The 20,164-nt window shown below is 38.5% G+C and overlaps 1 protein-coding gene and 1 pseudogene across 1 annotated transcript; one reads left to right on the top strand and one right to left on the bottom strand.

The window, feature by feature from the left end:
• Window positions 1–1,814: 1,814 nt before the first annotated feature.
• LOC139179438 (small ubiquitin-related modifier 2) lies at window positions 1,815–2,601 on the bottom strand. Its single transcript, XM_070778861.1, has one exon. It carries the CDS (start codon window positions 2,501–2,503, stop codon window positions 2,216–2,218), a length of 288 nt encoding a protein of 95 aa, XP_070634962.1. The 5' UTR covers window positions 2,504–2,601; the 3' UTR covers window positions 1,815–2,215.
• Window positions 2,602–3,878: 1,277 nt separating this feature from the next.
• Window positions 3,879–20,164, top strand: part of LOC109577660 (elongation factor 1-alpha 1-like) — a 122,481-nt pseudogene continuing 106,195 nt past the window's right edge.

Here is a 20,164-nt window from a genome sequence, read left to right as displayed (position 1 = left end):
AATAGCATTCTGCTTTCAAGTAGGGGTTCTACAAAGACTGTCTCTGACTCCAGCATTATTCAGCATAATCTCTTAAGATGCTCTTCATTGCTCTGGTGGCACAGTGCTTAAGGAAACGGAACTAGAGCCAGTGACAGTCCCTGCTCTGGGCCATAATCTAATATTTTAAATGCAGAAGAAAATTCCAAAAGTAAAAATCCCTTTCCTGAATCCATGGACTCAACTAGGTTATCCAGTCTTAATGGGTTCTGGTCTCTGATATCAGGATCAGGAACTATGCTGCTGCTGCTACTGCTAAGTCACTTCAGTCGTGTCCGACTCTGTGTGACCCCATAGACAGCAGCCCACCAGGCTCCCCTGTCCCTGGGATTCTCCAGGCAAGAACACTGGAGTGGGTTGCCATTTCCTTCTCCAATGCATGAAAGTGAAAAGTGAAAGTGAAGTCACTCAGTCGTGTCCAACTCTTAGCGACCCCATGGACTGCGGCCTACCAGGCTCCTCCGTCCATGGGATTTTCTAGGCAAGAGTACTGGAATGGGGTGCCATGGCCTTTAAAACAAAACAAAAAATCAGAACTTGAAAGCAAGAGTATGTGGTATGTTTTCTAAGTAGAATAGCACTTACAGATGCAACTCATCATTAAATGCTACTACACACACACACAATTTATTCTATTCTCAAACAACTCTGAAGAGCCATAATATATAATAATTTTGGATAAAGATACCTACTTCCCATGGCTATTTTAAGGAATAACTGGGATCATATATGTGAAATGCTGAATCAAAACTGGAATCTCTTGGGACTTCCCTGGTGGTCAAGTGGCTAAGACTCGGTCCTGTCAATGCAGGGGGCCAGGGTTCAATCCCTAGTCAGGGAACTAGACGCCACAACTAAGAGTTCTCGTGCTGCAACAAAGAACCATCACAGTCAGATAAATAGATAAACATTCAGGAAAAAACCACTGGAGTCTCTTGAATGCCTTCTGGAATGCAGGAGCGAGTACTTGATCCATGGGGAGTTAAGGAGATGAGCAGATCACTCAAGAACCACCTCTTATCTCTTTGAGAACTGAAGATTTGTTTTCTGTTTGTAAGCCTCTTGTACCTTCATGTACATTCCAGGTTCGATCATTTCTCATCACCTCCACCACTCCCCCTAGCGCTGGGAGGTGACTCCCACCACGTCTTTTATTGCCTTCCCACCTTTCCAAATCCACTTCCCAATTTGGCTATTAACCACTGAGCACCCAAAGTGATCCTTTTACCCTCCCCCCCCCAAAAAAAATCTGATCTGGTCATTCCCTTCCTCAAAACCATCCAATAACCTCACAATAAAATCTAAATTCCTTACCACAGCCAAATATATCTGACTACTGACTACCTCTGTAACCACACTTTCTTAAATTTCACAATATCCAATGTTATAGTTTGTATTTACTTATCATTGGTTTGGCCAAAAAGTTTATTTAGGTTTTTCTACAAGATATTATGCAAATTATGTAAAAAACCCAGATGAAATTTTTGGCCAAACCAATACTTACTTTATCTACTAGAACATTAATTCCACAAGAACAAGGATGATGTAGTTTTTACTTACTATTCTTTTTTTTTTTTTTTTTTTTTTAAACAAGAAGTTTATTTAAACAACAAGACGCTTGACTTGAAGGGAAAACTATCTAGGATTCATTTCTTTTAGAGTAATTTATCCCTACTTAAAGACAGATTGCCCTACATGTAACAGCTACGTACAAAAAAGTTATAAAATTGTCCTTGGTTTTACAATGATAAATGAAAAACATTAAAATTCTCCAATTGAACAAGGTATGCAAGAATTTTTATGTTGTTCTTTTTTTTGTTAAACAGTGAGAGCAAAATAACTTACTGGAATATAAAGATAGAGAGCTGATGAGCATGCCACTAATGGAGAAAAGGGGGTATTTTCACAGAATCAGTATTTTTCCCCATCCCATCTCCATTTGATGTCGATCAAAACATACCATTGGCCATTTAGTTAAAAAAAAATGCAATATGCTTGTGCACATACACCAGTTACTTTATGTACAATAAAGGAATGGGGAAGGGGAAAATGAAAGAATAGAGAAACTATACTGTAGTAGTCAGGATGCGGTGGAACCAAATTGCGGTTTTCTAATTGAGAATGTCTTCTTGGTCTGGAGCAACAGAATTCTGGAGTAAAGTAGCAGGTTCCCTTTTTAGTAGACACCTCCTGTCTGCTGCTGGAATACATCAATTGTATCTTCATCTTCCATCTCCAACTGTGCAGGTGTGTCTGTTTCATTGATTGGCTGCCCGTCAAATCGGAATCTGATCTGCCTCATTGACAAACCCTGTCGTTCACAATAGGCTTTCATTAGTTTACTAAGTGGTGTATGCCTCTTAATCTTAAACTGCACCACAGAACCATCCTGCCCCGCCACCTTCAAATTAATATGATCGTTGTTCTCAGTCTTGACTCCTTCCTTGGGCTTTTCGTCCGCCATGGCGAGCGCCGGAGTCTCCTCAGCTGCCGCTTCACAAAAGAGGTACCAGGTCCGCACGGAACGAGCACACAAGCAGCACCAGCTTTACTTACTATTCTATCCCTAATAGCTAGAGCTCAGGCACATAACAAACACTTAATGACTATGTGTTGGATGAAAGAATGCATGAGTCTTCTCATCCATATTAAAAACCAGATGTATTCATGACAGATGAAGTCAGCAGAAAAAGAACAACTAATCATAGTTTCCCTGATGGCTCAGAAAGTGAAAAATCCATCTGCAATGCAGGAGACCTGGGTTCGATCCCTGGGTTGGGAAGATACCCTGGAGGAGGGCATGGCAGCCCACTCCAGTATTCTTGCCTGGAGAATCCCCAAGGACAAAGGAACCTGGAGGGCTGCAGTCCATGAGGTCACAAAGAGTCGGACATGACTGAGCAACTAAGCACAATCATAGCTGTAAGAAAGACAGAAGACAGTTTTCAGTGGCAAAGGAAATCAGTGGAGTCAAAATAGGGGGAAAAAATTGAATCTAGAAACATATACAAAAGCAAAAGTGAATTGTCTATTATTATATAGCAATAGAAACTATAGCAACCATTTATCCGATCATAGTTCTGTACATCAGTCTAGGCAGATTCGATTATTTAGGTCTTACTGGACTGACTTCATGCAAAGAGTTGACTCATTGGAAAAGACTCTGATGCTGGGAGGGATTGGGGGCAGGAGGAGAAGGGGACAACAGAGGATAAGATGGCTGGATGGCATCACTGACTCGATGGACGTGAGTTTGAGTGAACTCTGGGAGATGGTGATGGACAGGGAGGCCTGGCGTGCCGTGATTCATGGGGTCGCAAAGAGTCAGACACGACTGAGCGACTGAACTGAACTGGACTGACATCAAGTTGTCAGCCAGGCAACTCTAGGGAAGAATTCACTTCTAAGCTTATTCAGGTTGCTGGCAGAATTTAGTTCTTTGGAATTGTAAGACTGAAGTGTATGTTTTCTTACTGGCTATCATCTGGGACTACTCTCAGCTCCCAGAGGCTACCCACATTTCTTGCGGCATAGCCCCTCCATCTTCTAAGGTAGCTAGGCCATGTTTAATCCATCTCATACCTGGAATCTTTCTGACTTCCTCTCCTGCTACCAACCAGAGACAATTCTCTGGTTAGACAATCATTGTTTTCTCTGTTTCATGAATGAGGAAATCGGTGATTAAACAATTTGTCTGTAGCCCCATGAAGATTCATTGATAGATTTGGTACTAAAATTCACATTTCTTCATTCCTAGACCAGCCTTCTATCTCTTTCAAGACTAAAAGCAGGACTGTCAGTAGACAGAGTCCTCCCTAGAGTTTCCCCTCCTGGTCGGGATGCAGGTCTTCGTGGCCTGTCTGGATGCCTTGTCTATAGATAGTACCAGTGTTTAAGATCATCGTGAATTGTTTGGTTAACGCTCTTAGTGCATTTCTGGGCTTTTGCACAGTACAGTAAAGGAAAATACCTTATTCTACAAAAAAGGAAATACGAGATGAATTGCCTCTTGAATAAGAAAGATATGTCCCAAGGAATAGCAAAAAGGACTTTCTCAGAATGCCATCTCTGACTGCATCAGCAAGGGCAATGAGCAGAAATGCTATCTGTATACTTATAGCAAAAACATTCAGTAAAAGAATTTGATTACCAAAGTCTATTCTCACCCACAATTGATTTTTTTTCAACACAGCTTCCAGACAACTTAAAGATCAAAGAAAGCTGTCTATATACAGACTAAGTGACAAAACACTGCTGCTGCTGCTGCTGCTGCTAAGTCGCTTCAGTCGTATCCGACTCTGTGCGACCCCAGAGGGCAGCCCACCAGGCTCCCCCATCCCTGGGATTCTCCAGGCAAGAACACTGGAGTGGGTTGCCATTTCCACAGAGAGCTTAAAAATGCTGATTTGGGAGCAAAATGATTCAGAAACTGATTCCACTTCCATATCCACCACATATTGACTGTGTTTCTTTGGGAAATGTACTTACCTCTCTAGAATTTAATCTCATCTGTAAATTCAAAATGAGAAAACCGCTTCCCTCAAAGTGTTATTGTGAGGCAGGCTTAAGTCAAATAATGTCTAGCATTTAACTCATCGTAAGCACTAATTATATGCTTGCTATTGTTACTACAACTTAGTGTTAAAGAATATGTTTTATGTTCTTTCCAATATTTACTGGCATAAATATCACATATTGGATTAGTGATACTTATTTATCATCATTAATACAAGGAAGGTGATGTGTGAAAAAAAACTTGTTTAAATTTTTATGTTTTTAAAAACAGTAATTAATTAGTAAGATTTAATCTCAGAAATAATGAACCATCTTGTTAGACAATTATATCCGTTTGTAAACATAACTGCCAGAATATATATGAATATATTTAACTATTATCTATCACCCAAAACAGTTTCTGCAAGAGAAAAGAGTGGGTGGAAGATGTAGCAGAAAACACTCATTTTAAGATTAAGTGTGAAATATGTTGGAAAATCACCATGGAGACATTGTAAACAGTCAAATAACCCCAAATCTAGCCAAACTTTGGAAATGGAATTCTTCTGGATTTTGTAAAGCAGGACAACCTCATGCCTCAGAGCCTCAACAGTGAATAATATTTTAGGGGAATTATTCTCCTTCCCCAAAGGTTGGAATTAAAATGCCACAATTTGTCTGAATTATCAAATCAGTCATCAGCTGATTCATGTCAATGTATGGCAAAAACCACTACAATATTGTAATTAGCCTCCAACTAAAATAAATTAATTTTTAAAAAATCAGTCATCAGAAGACGTTTTAGAGAACAAATTTCAAGTCCTACCCTTTAGTAGTTTTAATTTTTAAAAATTACCTAATTATCTTGGTAGAAAATGTAAGAAAGAGATTACTCTCAAATAAATTTCTCACCTACTTCCCCATCCCTGCCCCCAGGCATAAAAGTGGTCAGAGTTGTCAAAACGTGCAATTTTCTCTTAGCTAGAGTTGAGTTCAACTTGAGTATTACCCAGCTTATTCCTAACCACGAACTTAAAAAGTATTATTTTTCCACATTTGCAGAAGAGGAAACCGGTCTGAGAACTCCAATACTTTTGTCCATGGTCACCCAGGCCCATCAGACTCTTAACACTTCAGTAGAGCAAGAATCTGACCAAGGTAATGACATAAGAAACAAGGTCTAGCGAGAAGGAAAAGGAGGAACCCAGACAAGGGCGACAGGAAGACACAAGCAAGAAAGCACACCCATGGATGAGCCTGCACTGAGAGACAGCATAGCCAGGCCACCAACATTCCTGACCACCTGCTTGAGTTTGGGTTTAATACACTAGTTAGCTCAAACTGCCTGGAGTCCTGAATATTTGGCATTTAAGACTTAGTCTCTCTCCTGACACACTCGTTTTCTGGTTCAGTGCTTATATTATTTTATTGGTTCATGTTGAATAGGTCGAAAGTCATTTACTCTGAAATATGAAGACAATCAACACTGCTATTATGGTAAGAGCCAGCGTACATCTTCCATCATTGCTATTGACATGAGTTGGTTAGAGTACCCTATGATAGGCTACAGGTCATCTAATTACATCTAATTACACGCTTTTGTCATCTAATTACATGCTTTTCGTGCTTTTGAAGTACAGCAGGAATTGATCTTATTTACCACTATGACTGTGAACTTCTTAATGGAATTAACTAAAACTAACATCCCAGATAAAGAAGCTGGATATAAAATCCATACTCTACTGTCAAGATAAGGAAAGACAAATAAGAAAAGCACCATAACTGCCCTTGTACACAAAACTCCTCTTGCAAATGGGTCTATTGATCAAAAAAAAAAAATTTCTCATGATGCATAAAATATCAATCACAAGCTTCTTCATTTTATTTCTAAAACATAACTCAGTACTAATGAGGCCATTAAAAAAACTTGAAAAGTTTTGGATATCTGTTGTTAAATATCTGTAACATTACTGAATGGTACACTTAAAATGAGTAAGATGGTAAATTCTACACAAGTTATGTGGCTTTGCTACAATTTTTAAAGTTTTTATTAAATAAAATTTGTAAACAACTAAAAACAATAAAATCATTTAAATTACTTATGCAGCAATATTTGATGCATCAAAAAATAGTACTCATAAAAGCAACAATGATAATGTTAATTTTAAAAGATTAGTTCAACAGTGTTATCAGTTATTATGTTGGGTAATATGTAAGTATCATCATTATTTTATGTTATCATTTTATATAAGTTCTGGACATTTTGTTTAAAAAGGTAAAGATAATAACATTTGAAAACACATTAAATTTTTTTAAAGAGCAAAGTTCATTATCTAAAAATATATGCTTCATAAACTTAAAATTAAGGTAGTAGAAAAACTTCTTCCCCAGAGACTATTGAATAATGTATTTCTGTAATGCCTAGTCTTAGTGAGGAGACGAATATTGAAGATAAACGCAAAATGTACACAACTTGGGCTTTTCCAAGGAATAGTTTAAAATAAAATAAAAAAAAAAGAAGAAGAAACTATTGCTCCCAGGACTTCCCTGCTGGTCTAGTGTTAAGACTGAGGAAACTAAGATCCCTCATCCTGGGTGGCCAAAAATCAATCAATAAATTTTAAAAATTTATTTACAAATCTATGGCAATATATCTATTCCTTTATATTGGATTTCTTTCACTTAATATTGTTGAAATTCTTTCCTACTTTACTTGTATTAGCAGTTTGTTCTGTTTAATTCTGAGTAGTATTCCACTGTATGACTATACCACAGTTTTCCTGTTCATTTTCCTGTGATGGACACCTAAATGTTTCCATTGTGTCTGTGTTTCTGAAAAGGGTGGGTTGCTTTGGTACCCATCTGGTTGCTCACCTGATATTCTGAAATCCAGCTTGAAACTCCGTAATTTATCAGCAAATAAACTACTGAAAACATGATATTTTACATGTTTCAATGCCACTCTCCCAAATCTTCCCACCCTCTCCCTCTCCCACAGAGTCCATAAGACTGTTCTATGCATCAGTGTCTCTTTTGCTGTCTCGTACACCGGGTTATTGTTACCATCTTTCTAAATTCCATATATATGCGTTAGTATACTGTATTTATGTTTTTCCTTCTGGCTTACTTCACTCTGTATAATAGGCTCCAGTTTCATCCACCTCATTAGAACTGATTCAAATGTATTCTTTTTAATGGCTGAGTAATACTCCATTGTGTATATGTACCACAGCTTTCTTATCCATTCATCTGCTGATGGACATCTAGGTTGCTTCCATGTCTTGGCTATTATAAACAGTGAGGGAAGGTATGGGGAGGGAGGAGGGAGGAGGGTTCGGGATGGGGAACACATGTATACCTGTGGCGGATTCATTTTGATATTTGGCAAAACTAATACAATTATGTAAAGTTTAAAAATAAAATAAAATTAGAAAAAAAAAAAAAAACTACTGAAAACATGTGGTAAGTAGGGGAAGAGATACAACAGAGGTCGAGTCAAGGTCCAAAAGAAGGCAAGTCACACTCAACACCATGCCCCTCGCCGTTAGAGTATTTTTTTATATGCCAGAGTAAAAAAGCAGTAAGAGTAGAGAAAAAAAACAGATCGTTTTCATTTTTTTCTTTTCTATTTAAAAAAAAAAATCCAAACAAAAAGTTTCTACTTAAAAATAAAACAATTTCGTTTGCTGCAGTACAACACCTATTTCACTGGAGATGATCACAGAAGGACCCAAAGAAGCAACCATAAAAATATTCTCTACTCATGCAGATGAGTGGGGATTTTGTAAGATAAGAAACACATATTGGGTAATATCGTATTTACCATTCCTAAAATATAATTTCCTTGCTCTGAAACTTATATTACAACTGTAATGTTTCAGCCTTATTCACTCAACAAAAAATAAAGAAAAGTAGTTCCAATATTCTTAAGAAAGCTCCTTAACTTTCTTAATATAAAGTATTAGGTTGACCTAACAAAAGCGCTAAAGGAGGAAGGAGTGGGAAGATTAGCCTAACAACCAAAGAAATTCTTGTCATCTAAATTCATTTTATTTTAATTTTTAAGACTACTGTCTCAATACTTTAATAAAATTGTATGCGCAACTGGAGGTACATGTACAACTTAATGTAGGATGTTGTAAATTTTGATGAAGCTAGAAGTATTCCAGTGCAATAATATTTATATCTGAGGTGCCTCAAGTCTACCATGTATTTGTCATATCAACATAACAAAGTTCCTAGACAAAAATATATTCCCAGTCCTATAAAATTCTCTGAGAATTGGGAAAACAGTCAATCACAAAGGCTTTTTTTCTCTGAGTCACTGTGGCTATCACAGAGGATAACATTTCTCCTAATTATCATCTTCAGAATATCTACAAATAGCTATAAAATTCAAAATAATAGTTTTTGTGTGTACAATAGAGAGTGTATACTGTTCTGAGAACAGACTCTGTCCTTTGCTCTGTCAATCTAACACGCTCTTGAAAGATTCTCATGAGGCTTCTAACACTTATCAAAAAAAAGATCTATAAGACATCCCCAGAAGGATTTTCAAAACAAAATAGAGGAAAAGAGGGATAAAAGTTGGAAAGATTTTTGAAGTCTAGGGAAAAATAACTCAGTGTCATAAAATCAATGACCTGACAAGACTAAAAATTTTATTTCTCTCCGTTGAGTCCCAATGCTAGGTCAGCTTTTGTATTTTAATTCTACATCTAGGTGGAAAGGATTTGGAAAACAACGTAGTACAACTAAGTGTAACTTGAGAATACTTCATAGATTCTCCAAAGCCAATTGTCATGTTTGGCTTTCCAGTTTAGCAAAAAAATACACTATAGTTCCTGGGAATACTTTTTGCAATATTCACTTTCAAACAAATGTCATGCCACAGAGCCATATTGTGACTCCACAATTTGAGGACCCACGGACTTAAAGAGTTCCATACTTGTGTAGTCGTTAAGTCCTGTCTGACTCTCTTGTGACCCCACAGACTGTAGCCCACCAGCCTTCACTGTCCTAAGATTTTCCAGGTAAGAATACTGGAGCGGGCTTCCATTTACTTCTCCAAGGGATTTTCCTGACACAGGGACAGAACCCATGTCTACTGAATTAGCAGTTGGATTCTTTACCTCTGAGCCACCTCCTTTAATCTCAGTTGAGTGAAACCCAACTAGAGTATACAGAAAATCAAGGATTGGGAAATGTAAACATACATGACATATTTCTGTCTTTTCCTGGAACCCCATAAAAGTATCAATAAAGATTTTTTTTTTTAATGAGACGATAGTAAAGATTTTTTCAGTTCAGTTCAGTCACTCAGTTGTGTCCAATTCTTTGCAACCCCATGAATTGCAGCATGCCAGGCCACCCTGTCCATCACCAACTCCTGGAGTTTACCCAAACTCATGTCCATTGAGTCAGTGATGCCATCCAGCCATCTCATCCTCTATCATCACCTTCTCCTCCTGCCCCCAATCCCTTCCAGCATCAGGGTCTTTTCCAATGAGTCAGCTCTTCATATGAGGTGGCCAAAGTATTGGAGTTTCAGCTTTAGCATTAGTCCTTCCAATGAACACCCAGGACTGATCTCCTTTAGAATGGACTGGTTGGATCTCCTTGCAGTCCAAGGGACTCTCAAGAGTCTTCTCCAACACCACAGTTCAAAAGCATCAATTCTTCGGTGCTCAGCTTTCTTCATAGTCCAACTCTCACATCTATACATGACCACAGGAAAAACCATAGCCTTGACTAGATGGACATTTGTTGGCAAATTAATATCTCTACTTTTTAATATGCTGTCTAGGTCGGTCATAACTTTCCTTCCAAGGAGTAAGCATCTTTTAATTTCATGGCTGCAATCACCATCTGCAGTGATTTTGAAGCCCCCCCAAATAAAGTTTGACACTGTTTCCACTGTTTCCCCATCAATTTCCCATGAAGTGATGGGACCAGATGCCATAATCTTCATTTCTGAATGTTGAGCTTTAAGCCAACTTTTTCACTCTCCTCTTTCACTTTCATCAAGAGGCTTTTTAGTTCCTCTTCACTTTCTGCCATAAGGGAGGTGTCATCTGCAAAGATAATATAGGTGGGAAAGAAGACAATAGCAAATATTTCACATTTGTTGCCAGAAATATTTATACTAAAATAAAAATCCTAACTCACGAGCATTTTACATAATAGATAGCAACACATTTGGGACAGATAAAAGCAGCTAGGAGAGAAGTAATTGGCACAGCAAAGGGAAGTGGCACCTTAAAAACTTGAAAGAGATTGTCTCTTGGGATCAGGACTGGACATGATGGGAGGACTCTTGCTTTTCTTAAAAGCCTTTAGCATCATTTACTTTATAGGCATTAATTACTTCATGAAAGTAAAACTTAATGTACTAAGTTAAAAATTAAAAGGGTATTTATAGGAAGGATAATAGCACATCTCATGTGCGGACTGTACTTTGTATACCTAAAGCTAACACAATAATGTAAATCAGCTATACTTCAATTTTAAAAAATAGGAAAGGCAAAAACACTATAGGAAGGTTATTATGATAGTCACTAATGCTGTTACACAACTGTTTCCTGGTTCTCCCCAAGTCTGGCCTTATGGCATGTATTTTATGACCCCTGTGCTTAGGTGGTACAATGTAACTCCTCTTGGTCAATGATTTTATGAACAGAAGTGACATGTGTCATTTATGAGCTTAAATTATTGGTGAGAGACCCTTCAGACCTAGCTTATTTCTCTTTGGTATGGTGAGCAGTAACATTTGAGATGGGTCTGCTCCACGAACCTGGATCCTTACATGCCTATGATGAACAGAAAGTGAAAGTGTTAGTCGCTCAGTCTCATCCAGTTCTTTGTGACCCCATGGACTGTAGCCCACCAGGCTCCTCTTCCATGAAATTTTCCAGGCAAGAATACTGGGGTGGGTAGGCATGCCCTTCTCTAGGGGATATTCTTGACCCAGGGACTGAATCCATGTCTTCTGCATCGCAGGCAGCTTCTTTACCATCTGAGCCACCAAGGAAGCTCATGATGAACAAAGCCCTCCGCTTATCTGTGATAGATATCAGCATGGTCAAAAAACAAGTCAGTGTTGTTTAAGCCACTGAGATTTGGGAGCTGTCAGTTATAGCAAAAGAGCAATCATCCTAACTTGTACAATTAGGAATACAGATGAACCTAAAGTGCAGTCAGAATCAGAGATGCTCTGTCTCAGCTCCTGTCTCTGACAGGAACCCAATGAATGTGGGTGTTTTTCTCTTTCCCTACATTTAGCAGCAAAATGGTTGCCAGTAGCTCCTGGGCTTCACATCCCACAGTATCCATCAGCTGAAAGGAACTAACTTTATTCCCCACTTCTAGATCAGAAAAGCTTGGGGGAGTCACACTCCTGAGCCAATAAAGATACGTCAGTTTGTCAGAGTCAAGAAAGGGCAAATGAACCTGTAAGAATCCTGTAATGATGTGGTTGGGAAAGAGAGTAGAGCATATCTGTAAAATGTCCGAGGGATATTCCCAGGACAAAAGAAGTTACTGGGAAGACAGATAATAGGCAACCACTCTGAGTCACTGTAAATTTACTTTATATGTCCTTAACATTTTGATGTTTAATTAAGACAGTTAAACACCCATGATATAATCTTTGCTTACTTCTACAGTTTCACCTTCCATCATTCACCACACTAGATAGCTTCATGGATCTCTGCATAATTTCCAAACAAGCCATACATTTTCATGCCTCAGTGTCTTTGGCACACCCTTGAACCCTTATCCTCTTGCCCAAATGTAACAAAGAAGAAGGGCTTCCCTAGTGACTCAGATGGTAAAGAACCCACCTGTAATGCAGGAGACCCAGGTTCAATCCCTGGTTCGGGAATATCCCCTGAAGAAGTAAATGGCTACCAACTCCAATATTCTTGCCTGGAGAATCCCATGGACAGAGGAGCCCAGAAATCTGGCAACCTAAGTGCTTTGATTTTGGCTTCCCTCGTAGGTCAAACAGTAAAGAATCTGCCTGCAATGCAGGAGACATGGGTTTGTCCCTGGGTTGGGAAGATCCCCTGGAGAAGGGAAGGGCAACCTGCTCCAGTACTCTTGCCTCGAGAAGTCCATGGACAAAAGAGCCTGGTGGGCTACAGTCCATGGAGTTGCAAAGAGTCACACACTACTGAGCAACTAACACTCACAACAGAGAAGAACCTGACTCCATATTGGATTTATTCCTTTAGATGTGCTTTATCATGCTGGCTCTGTACCTTTTGTAAAAGAATGCTGCCTACAATCTGAAATATATGGGAAGCCCATTCTCAAGACTCTTACCTTTAAATTTATAACACTTTAACCTTCATTCAGTGGAGAAGGCAAAGGCACCCCACTCCAGTACTCTTGCCTGGAAAATCCCATGGACGGAGGAGCCTGGTAAGCTGCAGTCCATGGGGTCACTAGGAGTCAGACACGACTGAGCGACTTCACTTTCACTTTTCACTTTCATGCATTGGAGAAGGAAATGGCAACCCACTCCAGTGTTCTTGTCTGGAGAATCCCAGGAACGGGGGAGCCTGGTGGGCTGCCGTCTCTGGGGTTGCACAGAGTTGGACATGACTGAAGCGACTTAGCAGCAGTAGTAGCAGCAACCTTCATACAGAGATTCAAAGTTGCAGAACAAAAAATAACAATTGTCTTATTTGAGGTTTATAAGATCATTGTGGCTAGACCTAAATTGTCAGCTGTAAGAACTAAGAATTCCTGCAGCAAGCAGTTTGTAGCAATTAGCCACACCCCCTCCCCTTTTAGTACAAATACAAGCCTGAATTCGAATCCAGTTAAGATAGTTCTCTGGGACAGTAGTCCACCATTCTTTCTGTCTGCTGGCTTTCTGAATAAAGTTGCTATTCCTTGACCCAACAACTTGTCTCTCAATTTACTGTCTTGTCTTGGGAGCAGTACAAGCTTGGACTCAGTGACACAAGTACCCAAGTCTACTCATCCTGGAGTCAACTCAAATGGTTTTGTCTGATCCCAGGACAGTTTTGCCATAGTGGAAAGAGAGTAAACTCTGGACTCAGAAACACAGACTGAACATCCATTGTTCCATTTACTAGCATATGACCTTGGTCAACTTACTAAGCTTTTTGAAATTTAATTTCAACATCTATAAAATGATGATAATAATGACAAATTGCAGGATTTTATGGATTAGAAGGAATATACATGTATATAGTTCCCAGAACAGAGTAATAGTTTGAAAAATGCATATTACATATCTCATATGACATTTTAGTGCAATTTTCTACATATATATCTGCCTTCCATATCAACCTGAGTTTCTTGAAGAACCTGGCTTTATTCACCTTCAGTGTATGGTGTCTAGCATATTAGAATTGCTTGGGGAGTTTAAAACAAATGATAATTGAGCCTTACCCTAGAGACACTGATTTAACTGATCTGGGATTACACCAGGGCATGATGGTGTTTTTCAAAGTCTTGGTTTTTGCCAAAATTCTTATTTATGCATTTCAAATTTCTAGCTAGCTTGCTGAGTATACATTACCTCCATCATGAAAATATTCTGATTAATGAAAGACCTTTCTGCTTAACACAGCAGATAATAACTTCTCCTTCTTCCAGAAATACCTCTGAAATGTGTGTGGGCTGGAGGGGGGTGGCGGGTGTGGGGGGAATAAATTGATGTATGATAGATACATGATGGACAGATATTCACATATAGATATACATCAGCTGCTTCTATTATAAAGGAGTAGCACTGGTTTTGAATTTGTACTTCTCCTAAAGATGCAGTTGGGATTTATGCTGTTTCTTAGGTCATAATTAAAAGTGTGCAACAGCTAAAGAAGATTTGCAGCAGCTCCAAGTGCTGCCCATTAAATAACATTCATTGTCAAAGGGGTATTTATTGCCATGGATAGCAAAGCAAATAGATTTTAGAAAACTCCACACTTAATGGCTTTCTATTCTTTTCTTTTCATTCCTTTTTGCCTTTGATGTTCCTGAAGCAAGTGAATAATACACCACAATGTCTCCAAGACTTAAAAGGATTTGAAATTACAAAGAAAACCCAAGAGCAACTTCTTAATCCTTTCCAGACCTTCTGCTTCATCTTTAAGTAGCTGCCTCTGGATCATTAGTCTTGTGTGAATAAGAGACACAACAACAACAACAACAACAAATTAGATTTATTTTAGGATGGATAGTTGATCAAATCTAGATGATAAGTTAGTGTATTTGAAGTACTCCATTTTCATACTAATTTTACATAATAGTTTTGACAACAACTCAGATTGGTGGATTCACAGTTTCTGTTTTAAAACAGCTTAGTCATCCCTAACCATCACTGAGACCATGGACTGTCACTTCTTTGGACCTCAGTTTCCAGGTTTGCACTAGAAAAATTGGAATGATTAAATTCCAGATTTCCTTAAACTTCACTGATTCTATGTTTTAAAGAGACATATTCATCAAAGAAAAAGCAAAGCAAACCCCCCAAGAAAAACAAAACAAATTATTGATCAATGATCTTTTACTCCAATTAAATTGGATTTATTTTTATTTAAAATGAAAAAACTAGTTTAAGTGTCTTGGTTTTAATTTTTATGTGTAAATATCAATAGATTTAACCACATATACAAAAGTTCTGTGGACTCCTCAAGATTTTTTAAGTGTATAAAGGTGTCCTGAGGGCATCCCTGGTGGCTCACTGGTAAAGAATCCACCTGCCAATGCAGGAAACAAGGGTTTGATCCCTGGTCCAGGAAAATCCCACACGCCCTGAAGCAACTAAGCCTGTGTGCCACAACCACTGGGCCTGTGCTCTGGAGCCCAGGAGCCCAACTACTGAGCCCACATGCCACAGCTACTGAAGCCTGCATGCCTAGTGCCCATACTCCACAACAAGAGAAGCCATGGCAACGAGAATCCATACACCACTAGAGAGGAGCCCCCACTCATCGCAACTAGAGAAAAAGCCATCACAGCAATGAAGACCAGCACAGCCAAAAATACATACATAAATAAAATTATTTTTAAGTGTCCTGAGATCAAAGTTTGAGAACTCCTAATTTAAAATATTGGAAACAATTGAGTGCCATATCATTTCTTTGCACCTGTGCTTAACATTTTCAAACCAGTCATTCATTTTCCAGTCTAAGTAGATAGTCCTCCACATGTTATGGCCCTCCATGTGCCAAACCTAGGTCATCTGGGCCTGTTATCCTTCCTTCCAGGAACATCTACTTAGTTTATGGTAAGTGTAAACTCTCTAAGAATAAGAATCATGTCTATTTTAGCAACCATGGAGCCTAACACTAGAATTTAATAAATCGTGAATAATTCAAAGCCGCATAAAGCATACTGTGAAATGCTCACATCACTTCTGAACTTTTTTTAGATGATAAATCTTAAATGTAAAACAATATATACATGCAAACTCCCAGTCCTGGTTATAAATAATTTCAATACCACAGTCCCCTATCCAGACAGTTGACATGGCTGAAGAAAAACATACAAGGATGCTAACCAGTCTCACTTGAAATTTGAGTATTAAATTGAATTGAGTTCTTAAGGGACTCTGACAGCCGTACTATATTTCCCTAGATAACTATAGCATGCCTTCTCCTGTCTTGAACAAGCAACATCTCCCCCATCCTCACCCCTAGCTGATGACTGTTTCCTATTTCACCACAACTCTGGTCCACAAGCATCAGTCCTTTCTCTGCTCTCCCTCTTCCCACCGTAGATAAACTGCCTGTACCCACCAGGGCCATGCTTCCAGTAGACGTCATCTCTTCCCACTTGCTCAAAGACATCTTCCAGAAATTCCTTGCTGTCAGTTGTCTCTCTCTACCAAAACATTCTTATCAGCATAAAAATACGCTGTGATTTCTCCTATCTTGAATTTGTTTTTCTCTTGGCCCCGTTCCCTCTCCAGCTATAATTCAATCATTCTGCCTCCCTCTACATTTTTTTTTAATAAAATTGTTGATGTTTGCAACCTTAAATTTCTATCTTGTTTTCTCTTAACCTCATTCCAGTCAAGCTTCCCCCTACCATGTACCAAAACTCTGGTTACCAATGTCACCAATGACCTCCACTTTGCCAAATCAAGCAGTGAACTCCTACCTGACCTTTCAAAGACACCTGACGCAGCTGATCACTTGCTCTTCCTGAAAACAACCTTCAGCATTCGGCTTCCAACACGCCTTCCTTTCCTGGTTTTGCTTTTGCATCGCTTGTTACTTCTAAATCCCATTTGCTGATTTGTCCTCACTTTTCCAGCCTCCTAAAAGGCTACAGTGTTTAGCCTTGGGACCACTTCTCTTGCCTACCTAATTCTCACTTAATTAGTCTATGGTTTTACACACTATTTATACTTTGAGACTTAAATTTACAACTCCAGACCATGATAACTTCCTGAATTTCAGACACTCATATCCAACCATTTTCTCAATTTTCCACTCAGATGCCACACATTTTATATTAAACTCATCCAAAACTGACTCTCAATCTTCCCTCCAAAATGTGTTCCTACTTCCCATTGTCTTTCTCATTTCATTCATGATAACTCCATCCTTCTCATTGCTCAGGTCAAAAAATTTGAGTCATCCTCAGTATTCTCTCATAATCCACATCTAATTAAGAGGAAATTCCACTGGCGTTGTCTTTTTCCAATTTGGAAAGGAGATGAGATTTTTCCTAAAGTTATAAGTATCGTGTAAACCAAAACTCAAATACAAAGTTAAATAAAGTAGGGATTACTTATCCCTCTGGGCTTCCCTTGTGGCTCAGAAGGTACAGCATCTGCCTACAGTGTGGGAGACTCGGGTTTGACCCCTGGGTCAGGAAGATCCCCTGGAGAAGGAAATGGCAACCCACTCCAGTATTCTTGCCTGGAAAATCCCATGGATGGAGAATTCTGGTAGGCTATAGTCCATGGAGTCACAAAGAATCCAACACAACTGAGTGACTTCATTCACTTTCACTTATCCCTGTATATAATTTTCCTACAAATGACAAAAACTTGGATACTGGCCTTTTAGCTATGTCAATAAAGACGGTATGCAAAAATATCACTGGGCTCTTCAGTATATGAATAGAATGAGAAGAACTTGTCTGGACCAAAAGGCTTCCATAAATTAAGGGTATTTGAGCCTTCTTTGATCTTTATATATTGGTCATTTAATTTATATGAATAACAATCATTAACAGTATTATCAAAATATGCTGAAGTATCATTATCAATATTAACAACTACATTATAAACTAATACCCAAAAAACTATTGATTCAGCAAGAAAATAGGTTTATATATGGATGCAGTGTCCCCAAAATGTTGTATATTTGACTGCACCATAACCACTTTCTTTTTAATGTGAGAAGAGCAATAGTTTATTCCTCAGCTTGAATTGTACTTTCAAGCCTAAGACATCCCATAAAATACATGTGAAAATGTCGATTGACTATATTATTAATGAAACTAATGGCATGCGTTCTTAATGACTTGTGCATACTCTGTGTATGTGTATGCTTAGTCTCTCAGTTATGTCCAACTCTTTGTGACCCCATGGACTTTAGGCCACCAGGCTCCTCTGTCCCTGGGGATTTCCCAGGCAAGAATACTGGAGTGAAAAAAAAAAAGAATACTGGAGTGAGTTGTCATGGCCTCCTCCAGGGGATCTTCCCAATCCAGGGATGGAACACAGGTCTCTCACATTGTAGCCAGATTCTTTACTGTCTGAGCCACCAGGAAATACTCTATTCCTTCTTAAAACAATTGATAAATCAATAAGATGTGTCTTATATTCCTTCTTTCCTTCATCCTGTTAGACTGAAATAAGTACCCAGTTAGATGGCTTACAGAAATTTATTCAAAAAAAAAAGAAATTTATTCAAATTGAAGGTTGTTTCATCTCCCATCACGTGAGCAACCATCCAGTTGTCATTCTACTGCTAAGTGCATGACTGCCACTGTCTTACATGCCCTTGACTTCCCAAGTGGCTCAGCGGTAAAGACTCCACCTGCCAATGCAGGAGACTCAGGCTTGATCCCTTGCCTGGGAAGATCCCTTGGAGGAGGAAATGGTGACCTACTCTAGATTCCACACTGGTATAAAACCATGGACAGAGGAGCCTGGCAGGCTACAATCCATAAGGTTGTAAAGAGTCAGACAAGACTGAGCACACACACAAATATACCCTTGAAATCTTCAGACTCACAGGTCTGCTGCACTTCCCCAAATTTGAATATTTAATCATTTGCTTAAAACTTTTTGTTCCATGTCTTGTAGCCAACCCAATGGGTTATAGTTTTTTTTAAGGGCTCCAAATCTGCACCCAAGCAAGCCATCCACTTAAAAACAAAAACAAAAAACAACCAAACCTCCCAGAAGAAATGACTCATTGGTCTTAGTGTGAAAATTAATTGTATCTCCTAAGAAATTTGTTTTACCTTATGATTCCTGTGAATTGTGTAACTAGCCAGGTTTATTTTTTATGTAGGCTACTTAGGATCAAATTAACAGCTCACTTATTAACAAGCATACAGATTATTAGGTTATGCATATCATGGCCCCATTATAATCTATCTATGTCCTATATTTTTTCAATTTTATTTCTTTCACTACCATTATTAAATTCTGTAACCTTGGAAAATTTTCTGCATCTTCACAAGCCACTTTGGTCCATTCTAGAATAAGGTGGGGGTAAAAGTAAATAATTGAGCCAGTAAATAAATGGATGCATATATAACATACAGACATAAATACAGAAGGTTCACTGGAAGACCAAAAAGAAAGACAGGTAAAGGTTAAAAAATAGCTCTCCTGTATTTCTTTGTTAGAGCAAATTCTAAAAGAAGGGTGTGAAATGTATCAGGAGGGAACAGGAAGAGCATTTTGTTACTTATTCCAGGATAATTCAGAAGGAATGGGTTTCCTCCTTTAAGAGATTCCTAAACAAAAGCATATTGGATTATCTGCCAGTGGATCTTAAAATCAAAGAACTGATATAATACTATTCAATCAACTTAAATATAGTCATTATATACACGATCTTTCTGGTCATGCTAATTTTGCTTCTCTTCCAAGATCTGACAAATCTGTTAAGCACAAAATCTATAGCAACTGATTTGGACCAAATGGCAAGACAGAAATTTAGTGTGGACAAGATTTATTTCACTCTTTCACACAGTTACTCAACCTCTTTGTCTTATTTATAAGAAGAGATTCACTCTGTCATCAGGCAAGCCTGAGGGAGCCCGAGAAGGATTAGACATCTGAAATAAAAATATGGAGGTAGCACATTTCCTATGTGAAGTTTTTAGCACCACTTGTTTTGCTGAGTAATATTTTTATTAAATAGTTTTACTGTAGGATATCCAGTCTTATTGGGTGTTTTCTGAGGTTTTAGGGTAAGTGAGGTATATTAATTAGATCACATAGAAAAAAATGGGAAGAGGCAGCTGCCTGTACGTCTGATGACAGCCACAAACAACTTACATCAGAACTGGAAAACAGAGCTGGTTTCTTTATCTTGTTACCCATTCTTCAAGCCAAATGTTAAAAAATTAAGAAATGTCTGCATTTCAGAGCAAGATTACTCTGTTAGAGAAAGCT

Source organism: Bos indicus, chromosome 24 (genome assembly GCF_029378745.1).
Source record: "Bos indicus isolate NIAB-ARS_2022 breed Sahiwal x Tharparkar chromosome 24, NIAB-ARS_B.indTharparkar_mat_pri_1.0, whole genome shotgun sequence".
NCBI lineage: Eukaryota > Metazoa > Chordata > Mammalia > Artiodactyla > Bovidae > Bos > Bos indicus.
The sequence above is the reverse complement of the archived record's forward strand: the minus strand, read 5'-3'. Positions and strand labels throughout refer to the sequence as shown.

Bases quoted from the DNA above. Each gene is read 5' to 3' on its own strand.
- LOC139179438 (XM_070778861.1), bottom strand. From the start codon at position 2,503: ATGGCGGACGAAAAGCCCAAGGAAGGAGTCAAGACTGAGAACAACGAT.